Source organism: Dromiciops gliroides, chromosome 2 (assembly GCF_019393635.1).
Source record: "Dromiciops gliroides isolate mDroGli1 chromosome 2, mDroGli1.pri, whole genome shotgun sequence".
Lineage (NCBI taxonomy): Eukaryota > Metazoa > Chordata > Mammalia > Microbiotheria > Microbiotheriidae > Dromiciops > Dromiciops gliroides.
In genome coordinates this window covers 238,713,537-238,726,660 of record NC_057862.1, presented here as the reverse complement: position 1 = coordinate 238,726,660, position 13,124 = coordinate 238,713,537, and the positions used below count along the sequence as shown (strand labels likewise).

At 37.1% G+C, this 13,124-nt stretch overlaps 1 protein-coding gene across 2 annotated transcripts in view; it reads right to left on the bottom strand.

Moving 5' to 3' along the window:
* Positions 1–13,124, bottom strand: part of NUMB (NUMB endocytic adaptor protein) — a 179,518-nt gene that overhangs the window by 18,265 nt on the left and 148,129 nt on the right. The window contains exon 5 of one of the 2 annotated variants that reach the window (XM_043982760.1): positions 11,197–11,229. The exons of the other annotated variant lie outside the window; for it this stretch is intronic. Within the exon in view, the coding sequence (XP_043838695.1) occupies positions 11,197–11,229 (33 nt within the window). The remainder of the gene's footprint in view (positions 1–11,196; positions 11,230–13,124) is intronic. 2 annotated transcript variants of the gene reach the window in all.

Here is a 13,124-nt window from a genome sequence, read left to right as displayed (position 1 = left end):
CAGTTTGTATTTAGATTGGAGACTTTGAGAATACTTTATGGTATAAGCATATTTTTTTAGAACACCTGACACCCTAGGTATTGTAAGATAGAAATGTGCCAGCAGAAATGTAGATGTGAGATATTAAGAATTATTTAACACCACTGTTTCGACACTTTCTAATTTAACAATGACATCAAAGTTGGAGGTGGAGTTAACACTGACTAGAGTCAATAAAATTAAGAAAGAACACAGATTTACAATGCAGAGGAAATCATTCTGTAAAACATTATATGGAATGGAAAGGTCTTGCCACTTTGATTGATTGAGAGCTTAAATCACCAAACTTCATTTTTGTCAAGCCATCATGTCAACCTGTGGGGCAATGACAGGAAATGGAATTCAATTTTTTGTGAATTTCAAATGTGCACTCTTTTTTTTTCTTGTTAAATGTTATAATGTTTGGCTTTTAAAATTATTTTCTACCTTAGCCAACAGTACTGTTTGCTTACAAAATGCAATGAACCTACAGTTTATATAATCTAACACTGGAATAAGTAAAACCAAGTGTTGGATTTATTGTAAATTACCAAATCAGTAAGTTGCTTAACTAGAATTTTGGAGAAAAGAATATGTAGAATTCACAAATAAAACCTGTCCTGAATATATGAGAAATTCATTGGTAATTTTATGAATAGGAATAAAAGCTAGTTTCAACATGGATATGAAAAAAGAAGACAAAATAGTTGCAAGAAGGTCAGGTTCAGAGAATTATATATATATGCAGCAAATTAATCCCAGACTTGTAGGATCATCCTCCCCCTCCCCAAACCCAACAGAATTGGAATAAAAGACTTTTGGATTAACCATAGTGATAATAAAAGATCAGTAAAAAACAACAACCAACCAACAAAAAAAATTTTAAAAAGGGAGCAGCTAGGTGGAGCAGTGGATAAAGCACCAGCCCTGGATTCAGGAGGACCTGAGTTCAAATCTGGCCTCAGACACTTGACACTTAGTAGCTGTGTGACCCTGAGCAAGTCACTTAACCCTCATTGCCCTGCAAAAATAAAATAAAATAAAAGATCAGTAAGCTATCCTTTTCATATATCTCTTTTATAGTAGATTGCTTCTAGTACAAAATTATGTTACATTTTTTTAGTCATTATCCATTCAAAAAGTTAAAAAAAATCCTAGAGGAATTATAGGTCAATTGGCTCACTTCTAGTTTTTTTTTCCCTTTTAAATAATAATATAAGCTGGTAACCACACACCTGGGACATGTTTCAGGTGCTCCCATTTATATAGTACTTTCAAGTTTTACAAAGCACTTTTCTCACAACAATCTTGTGAGGTAGGCTGCATGAATATGATTATCACCCTATTACAGATGAGGAAAACTGTTCAAGAAAGGTGAACTGACTCACCCATGATTACACAGCTAATACACAGCAGAGGCAAGATCTGGACCTAAGTCTTTGGGTAGGGAAAGCAAACACACGGAATGACAAGTGTTGGGATTTTAAAAGACACCCAAAACTCCACAGGTTAGAATGATGGACCAAATCTAATAAGGTGAAATTGAATGGGAATAAAGAATAGGATGGGGTAGGCATGATGACTACAGTTTGTGTTAAAGGAGGCTCAAGGATTTTAGTGGAATGTGGTGAGTCCACAGTACGACACAGAAGTCAAAAAAGCTAATGACGTCTTTGGCTCTTAATAGAGAGACAGAGCCTCTTGAACAAGGGGCATGATGGCCCTTGCTTTATTTGGCACTGATAGATCAAATATCTAGAGTATATTCTCTAGTTCTGGCTGCTCCATTTCAGCAGGGTAGTCATAGCCTGGAGTAAGTAGTAAATGAAGAACATGCCTTAGAAAGATTCATGGAAGACTGGAGATATTCAGTCAAGAGACGAAAAGTCTTAGAGAAGACATACACACACACACACACACACACACACACACACACACACACACACACACACACACACACACACACACAATTTATTTATTTATTTTTTGTGTGGCACAATGAGGGTTAAGTGACTTGCCCAGGGTCACACAGCTAGTAAGTGTCAAGTGTCTGAGGCTGGATTTGAACTCAGGTCCTGACTCCAGGGCCGGTGCTCTATCCACTGCGCCACCTAGCTGCCCCCTAGAAGACATAATTTTTAAAAGGCTTCTTGGAAGAATGAAAATTGTGCTTTTAAGCCCCAGAGGGAAGAACTAGATGTATGGAGAGAAGTCAAAGAGAAGCAGATTTAGGCCCCCTAGAAGCAAAATGGACCTTCCTAACAACCAAAACTGTCCAAAAGGGTAATGGAGCTTTCTCATCTGGTGGTGAGTTCCTACTCATTGGAGGTCTTCAAGCAGTTTGGATGACTATATTATTATTATTATTATTATATAATATAATTATTCTTATAGTGTGATGCTCTTATTTGAATCATAGTTAACAAAATCTTATTTGAATGGGATCACTGAATTATTTTTTTTATCAGTTTACCTAAAGCTACCTGTTACATGAAATGGAGAGAAAGGGCTTAAATGACATTAACATTCTGTGATTCTGCAGACGACCAGTTAGGTACTGGCGTTCATTCAAACCCAGTGAAGAAGTCACAGTGGTGGTTTGAACAGTATGCACAAAAACAGCAGGACATCCTGATCACTGCCCTAAAATGGGGGCAACCACAAACTAACAGGGCAGACATAAAAAAAATTGCCTTACAAACACAGGGGCACAATGTCACACTGTGGAACAGTTAAGAAATGCTGGGAAACCACAGCTGTAGCAGAGCAGCTGGTCATTAGAGCAGAGAAGTGACTACAGCTTATGAGGCAAAGTGGAAGAGAAAGCTTTGCAATTGTCCCCAGTCTTAAACTAAGACATGAGCACACCCTGAGGAAAAGAACTCAGGGGTTCTCCCCCTGCCATAACACAAATAGAGAGGGATGACAACTTATCTGGAAATAGAATTTTCTGATAAAGGAAAAGATGGATACTAACTTGATATTGACTGGACCCCACAATGAAGTATCCCTTACCCAGAAAGCACCTTATTCTGTCATGAAGGGTGAATTCATGATGAAATGGCAAGAATGTGACATACAGAGTTATCATCTTTTTTGTTTTGTTTTGTTTTTTGCAGGGCAATGAGGATTAATGACTTGCCCAGGGTCACACAGCTAGTTAAGTGTCAAGTGTCTGAGGCTGGATTTGAACTCAGGGCCTCCTGAATCCAAGGCCAGTGCTTTATCCACTGTGCCACCTAGCTGCCCCCCAGAGTTATCATCTTGTCCTTCAATCTTAGGATCTGTGAAAGATTTTTAGAAGCACTGAAGAGGGAACAGCTCTGGATGAAGGAGACCAATGGAATTCACATCCCTACTAGAGGATATGAAATGAAATCTTCAGTCTTATCTTGCCTCCTCACCAAAGCTTTGTGATGTGAGAAGAATCTTACAATTCTAGAAGAGTTTGAGACTATAATAGTCTATTAGTGCCATTTCAAAAGGTAACATTTCTGACAGGGTGAATTTTCCCCAGAGCTATGAGATGCAGGACTTCTTTCACTATATTTTTACCTTCTTCTGTCAGAGAGGTCTGAAGGCATCATGCCTGGAGTGAAGGGTGGACTATTATTCACTGGGTTTAAGATCTATCCTAATTAACTTTTTTTTCCTTCTTCTTCTTCTTCTTTTTTTTTTTTAAAGGGCAGTGAGGGTTAAGTGACTTGCCCAGGGTCACACAGTTAGTGTCAAGTGTCTGAGGCCGGATTTGAATTCAGGTCCTCCTGAATTCAGGGCTAGTGCTTTATGCACTGTGCCACCTAGCTGCCCCCCTTATTAACTCTTTATGGCAAGCTCTGGATTACTGTCTCTGGCCACCTGTTAGTTCTTTTTCTCAAAATGTGTTTCACTGGTGCTTAATCTTTACATCACAGTCCTTTCCCATGTTCCCTTCAGACTGAACAAAACAAGAACATCTGATTTAGAACCCAGAGCTGACAACCTATACAAGAGTCTGTCCTTGAAGTGAGGGATGAGATGTTTCATGATCTGCTCTGCAGGATCTTTACTGGGTTTTTCCCATGACTCGAGTCTAATTTCCTTTTAGGAAGCTTCTCATTTACTTTTTTGTTGTGTTGTTTAGAGGCAGCTTTTGAATCTCCATATCCCTCTGCACCAGTTCATGTGAACTTTCCCATGTTTCTCTGTATTCCTAATATTCATCATTTCTCACTTGCACAATACAACTACATTGTTATTTTCTTATTATAGCACAGTTTTTTTAGCCTTCTCCCTCTTGATGGATCCCCTCTTTGTTTTCAGTTGTTTTCTACCACAGAGTATGATGATATTTTTGGTTGATATTGGACCTTTGTTTCTGACTTTAACTTTCTTGTAGTACTTGTCCGATAATGGGACTGCTGGGTCAAAGGGTATGGACAGTTTAGTCACTTTTATTGCATAATTCCAGACTGAAATCCAGAACAGCTACACTATCTCAAAGCTCCACCCATAAAGCATTAATTAGTCTACCTGTCTTCTCACAGCCTCTCCAAAGCTGACTATTCTCATCTTTTATCATTTGCATGGAGTGAAATCTTAAGAGCTGTTTTTATTTTGAATTTTTTCTTATCATCAGTAACTTAGAGCATGTTTTCATGGGGTCATTTATAGTTTGTAGTTCTTTTTTTGAAAACTGTTTGTTCACATCCTTTGACCACTCATCTACTGGGGAATGGACTCAGTTCTTTTTCCCTAAATGAGGGAGTGTCTGGTATACCCTCCCTTTTCCTTCTTGCTGCTATTTTAATTCCCACACCCTTTCCTGTATGACGTTAATCTTTTTGATACTTTATTAGATATGTTCTTTCTGGATTCTTATTTTTTGTTTTATTCTTTGGAATATATGTTTTGACATATACGAAAAGTAGCAGTACCAAGAGGAATTGGAAAATTTCTTATTTCTTATTTTTCCAAGTACACATTCTTGCACATCATTCACTGGGTTTTTAAATGAAATGTTTGGATTTCTGCCCTTCCCTAGCACAATGTTCCCTGGAGGATTTCATGGTTCACCAACCACATTTTAACAAAAGGTTGGATTCATATTGAGCACCTCACAGACAGGTGTTTGACTAGAAAGGAATAATTCTTAAGCCTGCAAATGAGGAAAATTTTTAGCTTATGCTTTCTGAGTTGCCTTAGAAATACACAAGAGAACCTTGTTAATTCTAAATGCTTCCTGCAGAAACTGCTAGTAACTAGAAACAGGTAAACTTGAGTTATATATGCACCAAATAAGAAATGTATGTGTCATACCAAAGACAAATTATGCAGCATTTCTCTAAACTGAAGGATCAGAAATTAGCATATTCTTTGAAGAGGCCAAGACTTTCTGCTAAAGAAAGTATTTTAATTTTAAAGATGAAAATGTCATAATGAATTACTATGACACACTTTAAGCCCCAGTGAACTATGGTTCTCTCACCATGGAAAATGATGTCATTAAGTGATCTAAAGTAAAATTGGGGAAAACTGATTTAAGCCAGGTACCTCATGAAACAATTTATACCCTAAATTTGAAGATGAAGGTCTTTTAAAAGAAAAACTACAGACAACAACAAGGGTTAAGTGACTTGCCCAGGATCACACAGCTAGGAAGTGTCAAGTGTCTGAGGCCACATTTGAACTCAGGTCCTCTTGAATCCAGGGCTGGTGCTTTATCCACTGCGCCACCTAGCTGCCCCTCTCATACGTACTTTCAAGAAAAAAAACAAAACACCTTCCATTCCATAATACCAAAATAACATAATGTACTATTTCTAATTGTTCTATTCCCTAGAATCTGATACTAGTAAGCCATAGCCACAAAACCCTACAAAGATAGTGATTTGAATAGAACAATGTTTGGCATGGCATTAACCAGAGCTAACAAAATAGAACATAAAAAACTTAAGCCAGTTATTTTGGCCAACTTTTACACTCCGGCTTGGTTACTTCAAACAAAATGATCATGGTGACACACTCAACATTCCTCCACTTGCTATACTTTAGACATGTTAAGAATACACAATAAAGCTTTATATAAGTCATAGCAGCGTGCACACTGATCTCAGACTTCAGAAGAAGAATCCTAAGATTCCCTAGGAATGGCAAACTGAAGTTATAGGGTAGGGAGTTTCCTTTGGTTTATAATATGGATTTCAGATTTTATTCACAAACTAAAATGAAATAGTGGAAAGAGGACTTAGCTTCTTACTGTTGACTTTGCTCTGAATTGTTCAGGAAGTTAGGCATAAATATTTTTCTTTTTTCTTTTTTTTTTGGTGGGCGGGGTGTGTGGAAATAAATATTTTCAATGCAGATGTTATACAGGTAGGTGGGTTTTAAAAAACTGGGTGACCTGGAACGGAGAATTTCCTTATCTGTCCTTTGCCACAAGATAGAAATGATACTCAGAGAATGCTATGATTTGGCTATTCCAATACTACAAGGATCTATGGTTTCATTGGTATGGAGAAAGTAAAAACGTTAGAGAACAAACTGTTTTATAACATAAGCAGGTGGCCTTTGAGAGTTGCTGTGGCTGCAAAGTTCATTTTTGATGCCAACTCTGGTGATGAACTTCTCCAAACTCACTTGACCATTCCTCAGACAACAAGCATTTGTCTTTCACCAGGTTTTTTCAAAGCCTTTTTTAGCTTGTGCTGTACTGATGCAGCCTTGGAAAACCCAAGTGTCACCTCTGTGGCACAGTAATAATAGTTAATAGCCAACATTTATATGTTACCTTTGTGCCAGGCACTGTTAAGTGCTTATAATTATGATCTCATTTGATCCTCATAACAACTCTGGGAGATAGATGCCATTATTATCTCTATTTTACAGATATGGAAACTGAGGAAAAGGTTGGGTGACCTGCCCAGGGTGACTGGGCTAGTCTGTATGTCGAGACAAATAGGTTATCAGAGTAGGACTTTAGCTGAGGTGTTCAAATAAACAAAATTTATTAAAATATACTTCAAGGGGCAGCTAGGTGGCACAGTGGATAGAGCACCGGCCCTGGAATCAGGAGGACCTGAGTTCAAATCCGGCCTCAGACACTTGACACTAGCTGTGTGACCCTGGGCAAGTCACTTAACCCCAATTGCCTCACCAAAAAACAAACAAAACCACTTCAAGTTTAATGCACTATGTGCCTATTTGCAATAATGTGTGTTTGTACATATGTACATGTATCTCTCTTGGGCTGTCAGAATACCTGCATATGACAATTTTCAGAAGGCCAAGATCAAGCATGGCACTGCTGATGCTGGGCAGTACAGCTAAATGATTTACTTAGCAAAAATTTATTAAGTTGGATCATAGAAGGATTGGAATCAGTTAGTCACTAAACATTTATTAAGTGCCTACTGTATGCCATACACTGTGCTAAGTGCTAGGCATACAAAGACAGGGAGAAAATTCATGCAAATAATTCTTCTGAGCCTTAGATTTGGAATATTCTCAACTCCTGAAATAGGTTTAGAAACATCATCTTATCCCAGAAGAATACTTAAGTACAGACCAACTCTAAGGTAAAACCTAGCTTCATTTACATCACAATGCTGAATATTATATCAGTGCTATCCTTAGGAACTTGAGAAAGTAGGACTAGTTAGGGCCAAAGAGGCCGGGCTGGAACTCCTAGCAACATTAAGTCAGGATAAGGACAAAGGGACCAAATCTTCTATTAGCATTCTTATTTATCAAAAGGTGTTATGCGATGTCTTTTTAAGTATCTCTTGCCCTTCTCATTAATACTTCAGATATAAGAACTATTAAGAGCTGTAATTACTATAATTAATGCAATTGAGCCATCCTTGGCATATATTACAAAGCTCTATTCACTGTCAGCTCTTATCAATATACAAGTGATGCAAGAATCTTAAGAAATTGGTTTTTTTTCCCAGTAGTCTACTTCTTAGCTATGATAAAGATTGGGTAAGGGTTAAAAAGCTTATGATGAGAACCTTCCTTTTAAAATATTGCTTCATCATAAAATGAAGATCCACCTATTTACTAGAGCAGGAAAAAAAAAATCCTCCTTGAAAAATTAGCTATTTTTTTCCTCAAAAATTATTATGAGAATTTCCTTTAGAAAAATTCTGCTGAAAATATCTCCAAGAGCAATGTTTCAACATTTCTCCCAAATTGTAAAGAGCTCTAGTAAATGTTAGCATGATTAATTTAACTGCTGGGAGAGACACTTTTATTATTAGAGATGAATTTTTTTTTAGAAAGTGACATTTAACTTGAATGTCAAAAAGTTTAGAAAGTGAGCTCCTGGGAATCTGTGTGGTTGAATGTACTTTCTGATTCTTGCTTTATAGAAAACCTTTACAAATTAGCTTTACAGAATACAAATATAGTTTCATCTGCCGATAAAAATAAGACTAGGTAGTACAATGCAATAAAAACCTGCAATAAAATACTTTGATGCTCACTTTACAGATGAGGAACTGAAGCAAACGGGGATTAAGTGACTTGCCCAAGGTCACACAGCTAGCAAGTATTTGAGGCCAGATTTGCACTCAGGAAGACCAGCCTTCCTGATTTCAAGCCCAGTACTCTAATGTACCACCTACCTGCTTATACTGTGGGTCAAATTATGTTTCCAGTTATAAATAAAGAGAATAATAATAATGAAAGCTTATATTTGTAAAGTGATTTGTGGAATATAAAGAAACACTCACATACTTGGTTTTATTTGCTCCTCTAGGATCAAATATAAAACCCCGCTGGCATTTAAAGCTCTTCCTATCTTTCTAGTCTTCTTACACAGTCTTCAATATACTCTATGATCCAGCACCAATGGGGTCCTTGCAGTTCTTCACACAGGACATGCCATCTCCATGCCTGGAATGCTCTGACTTTGGCCTCTTGGAATTTCTAATCTTCAGGATCCAATTCAAAGTCCACCTTCTATAGGAGACCTTTTCAGCCCCCCGCCCCTGCTGCTAATGTCTTCTCCTTTCAGATTGCCTTCTGCTTTATCTGCATATATTTCTATGTGCCTAATTATATGTTACATATTTTCTCCTCCATGACAATGTATGTTTTTCTTTGTATTCCCAATGCTGGGCATGGTACTTGACATACAGTAAGGATTTAATAAATGTTTGTTGGTTAAGTGACTGAAATGTCAATGTAAATGTAATTCCTATTCTTAACTATGCCATCCAAATTTATTTTAAGCCAAGTCTAACAAATCAGAAGTGGGAAATTGTATGTGTACTGTGGCAATGTGATCCTGCTTTTAGGAACTGTATTTTGCAAAGACTCTTGAACAGCTTGAAAAGCTTTCTCTAACCATTTTGTATTTACTAGTGGCTATGTATTTATCTCCCAGTAGAATGTGAGGGCCTTGAGGGCTGAGTTTGGGGTTTTTGTTTTTACTTTATATCCTACCGTCTATCATCTTGGCACTGCATAAAACATTTGCTGAAAAAAAAGAAATTAAAGAATTATAAAAAGCTGTCAAACCTATCAGTTCCCTTCCAAACACAGATGTTATGAACCTTATTGTTGTTATGGTTGTTTTTCAGTTGTGCCCAACTCTTCATGACCCCATTTGGGGCTTTCTTGGCAAAGATACTGAATGATTTGCCTATTTCCTTTGTCAGCTCATTTTACAGATGAGGAAACTGAGGCAAACAGGGTTACCAGTTACTAGGTGTTTGAGGCCAGATTTGAATCCAGGAAGATGACACCAGGCTTCACACTCTACCCACTATCCACCCAGCTGCCTCATTCATGCTTCTCATGAACTAAGGAATAGTTAATATGGCTGATACCCAAGTTACTTGCTAAAAATTTCCTATGACATACAAAGGCAAAATATTTGACCTTTCATTTCAAAATGCCAGCAAAAACTGAATTTTAACCACCCAAGTCAAATTTCTTAAAATCAATTTAGATTAAGCCAGTGTTAAAGTGATCTCAACTAAGTCAAAAAAATTTTTTTTTTTTGGTGAGGCAACTGGGGTTAAGTGACTTGCCTAGGGTCACACAGCTAGTAATTGTTAAGTGTCTGAGGCCGGATTTGAACTCAGGTCCTCCTGAATCCAGGCTGGTGCTCTATCCACTGCGCCACCCTAGCTGCCCCAGGCCAAAAACATTTTAAAATAAAGTGATGATTAAGATGTCTTCTTAATTGGGAAAAGGGATCTCAACTTAATGTTTTTTTCCCCAAAAGCATTACTATATAGCTGGAGTAGTTCATGTGAACATATTAAAATGATTCCAGAAATTTATATTAATATCAAGTGACCACTTTTTTTCTGTAATGTGTTATGATCTACTCAGCCTTTCTCTGGCCAAAAGTAAATAATGAAAGTCTTGTAAATAAAGGGGCAGAAATATGCTATGGAATATTCTTTACCAATAAATCTGTTGACTTGATTACGTATTCTCAGTCCTCACGAGGAAGAATGAGCATTACAGTTACAGCTTTGGCGAGGTCCTCATTAAGGACATCATATCAATGACAGGCATCATGATGAGCCACAATTCAACACTTCTTTTTCTTGGGTGACAAAGCTCAGCAGGTTTCCTGGAGAGAATGCTTCTGAACCCCCAGAATTCTATGCTTTATTTTAATTTTGGCTGAATGTGGTTAAAGGAAGTAGTTTTGCATTTAGGATGACAAAATCTGGGAAAGAGCTCATTTTCACTTGAATGTGAGGTTTCTTCTCTGCTTCTTTTCCAATATTCAACATTGCACAGAAATCCTAACTTTGTGAGCTTATAAATTATAATCTGGGCAGGGAACAGAGGATCATAAATTTAGAGCTGGAATAATTTAGAGCTGGGGATCGTTCTAGTTCTAGTTCAAGACTCCCATCAAGATAGCTTTAACGATTAGTCTTGAGGTGAATGATCATAATTTAAAATCATTTACTAGGCTCTATTGGGAATGTTTGATTACCCCAGACATCAACAGGCATTCAGATAATAAACATAGTCATTGAGGCCTACTTTTTAGTCCACACACACTGTCCAAGTCAATCCTTGGATTAATAGGTAATAAAATGCCCAACACCCAAAGTTACCATTTGGTAAAAACTGATATATATGAACATATACAGAGACACAGTGCTAAACCAGGGGTGTAACTCCTTATACAAAACCAAGCACAAAGAGGGCAATTAAACTTACTTTTCCAAAGAAGCCTTTGAAGAACTTCCTTTCCTGGAGGAACAGGAGGGACAAGCTCGAGCGCTATTATTGTACGAGGCTACAAATGTCCCAGGGGTTTCAAACCCACAAGTACATATAAAAGTTGGGGAAGGACAAAGAGGGGAGGGGAGGGAGGAAGAGTTTTAGAGTTATCCATACAGGGAGTGACAGGGAAAGAGGAAAGGCCCATGAAACAAAGAAAAAAGCATCATACAGCCCCAGAGTTGGTGAAAAAGATGACAAGAAAATATAACTTCAGATCCGCACCCATGCAGAGAGGTTAGTTGGCATTTTCTTCTATAATCCCATTTATTTCTCTTAATATAGAAATCATCTAAATTTGGCAGCAGAGATGTATTAGGGCTCGTTGCTCTGATGAAATTTACATTTTAAACTTCTGAACAACTATAGGGTTTTATATGAGAAGGATGGTCCCCCAAACCTTCCCTTTACAATTGGCTAAGCACTGCTATGGAAGATATCAACTGGCAAGACCATCTCTAGGGAGGAAGAACCACAATTATACCCCCCCCAACCAAAAAAAAAAACCCTTAAGGATTTAAAAAAAAATTAATGTATATGAAGGCTAAGTCCTTACTTCATATTATTGTTTTTTCCAAATTGTAAGCTGATGGTGCTTTCCATACTAGATAAGAAAAAGTTTGTGTGCCACATTAACAAAGTGGCAATAGCCCAGTTCCAAAGGTCTTTATACTTGGTAGTCCATGGAATTCCATTTGCTTGTCAATCAAGATCTGCTTCTTTTATTTGTTTGTTTGTTTTTGGCTTGGTTTTGATTTTTTGTGGGGCAATTCGGGTTAAGTGACTTGCCCAGGGTCACACAGCTAGTAGTGTTAAGTGTCTGAGGCCAGATTTGAACTCAGGTCCTCCTGAATCCAGGGCCGGTGCTTTATCCACTGTGCCACCTAGCTGCCCCAAGATCTGCTTCTTTTAAATATAGACAGCAAATACGAGTGTATATGAGAAAAGCACAGATAAGCTCTGCCTCAATCACCTGCAGACAGCATCAAGCCACTGCATTTGGTACAAGTGATGTCAAGACAACAGATTAATCTGGGAACCAACCAAGTCAGTGAACTTTAATCTAGATTTAGGGAACAAAGGAATTCTCCCCTTGTCCTTAATGAAGCTATGTGTATTTTCTGGAAAGGCTTGGACAAAAGAGAGCTTGGTATCTACAATCCAAGTACAAATTTTAAAGAATTTTTGTAATTTCTACAAATTCTAATTTGTAAATAATTATAATTATGAAAACTGACAACTGTTATAAAGGTTGAAATTATGATTTACTAAGTACTTATGAAACAAAATAGATATGCTGTAATCCATTAAAAATTAATCTTTGATAAAGAAAAAAAACGTGTAATTAAGTTTAAGTCAAGATTTAAGTCCACTTAGTGTAATACCACCAATCTGTCAAATCAAAGACCTGAAGAGTTTGGGACTAGAGCTTCAGTTTTCAGCTTCCTGGGTTTTGTTACATTACATACCTCAAAGTTTTTACATTTATTTATGTTGAGTACTGTATCTACTTATAAAACAGGGGTTCTTAACATGGAGTCTGTGAACTTGTTTTTTAAAAAATATTCTGATAACTATATTTCAATGTAATTGTTTCCTTTGTAATTCTATATATTCTATTTTATACATTTAAAAATATTATTCTGAAAAGGGATCTGAGACTGCCCCAAAGGTCTATGACACAAAAAAAGGCTAAGAACTCCTGTTCTAGAAACAGACACTTAGAATACAGGAAATTTTAAGGTATGTAAATCCATACAGTGTAATAAAACATTGGAAAGGTTTCTTAGAAAAAAACCTAAAAACACATGGAATGAATGTAAATTCCTTGAAGAGAGAGGTTATTTACTTTTTTTCTTTGTCTC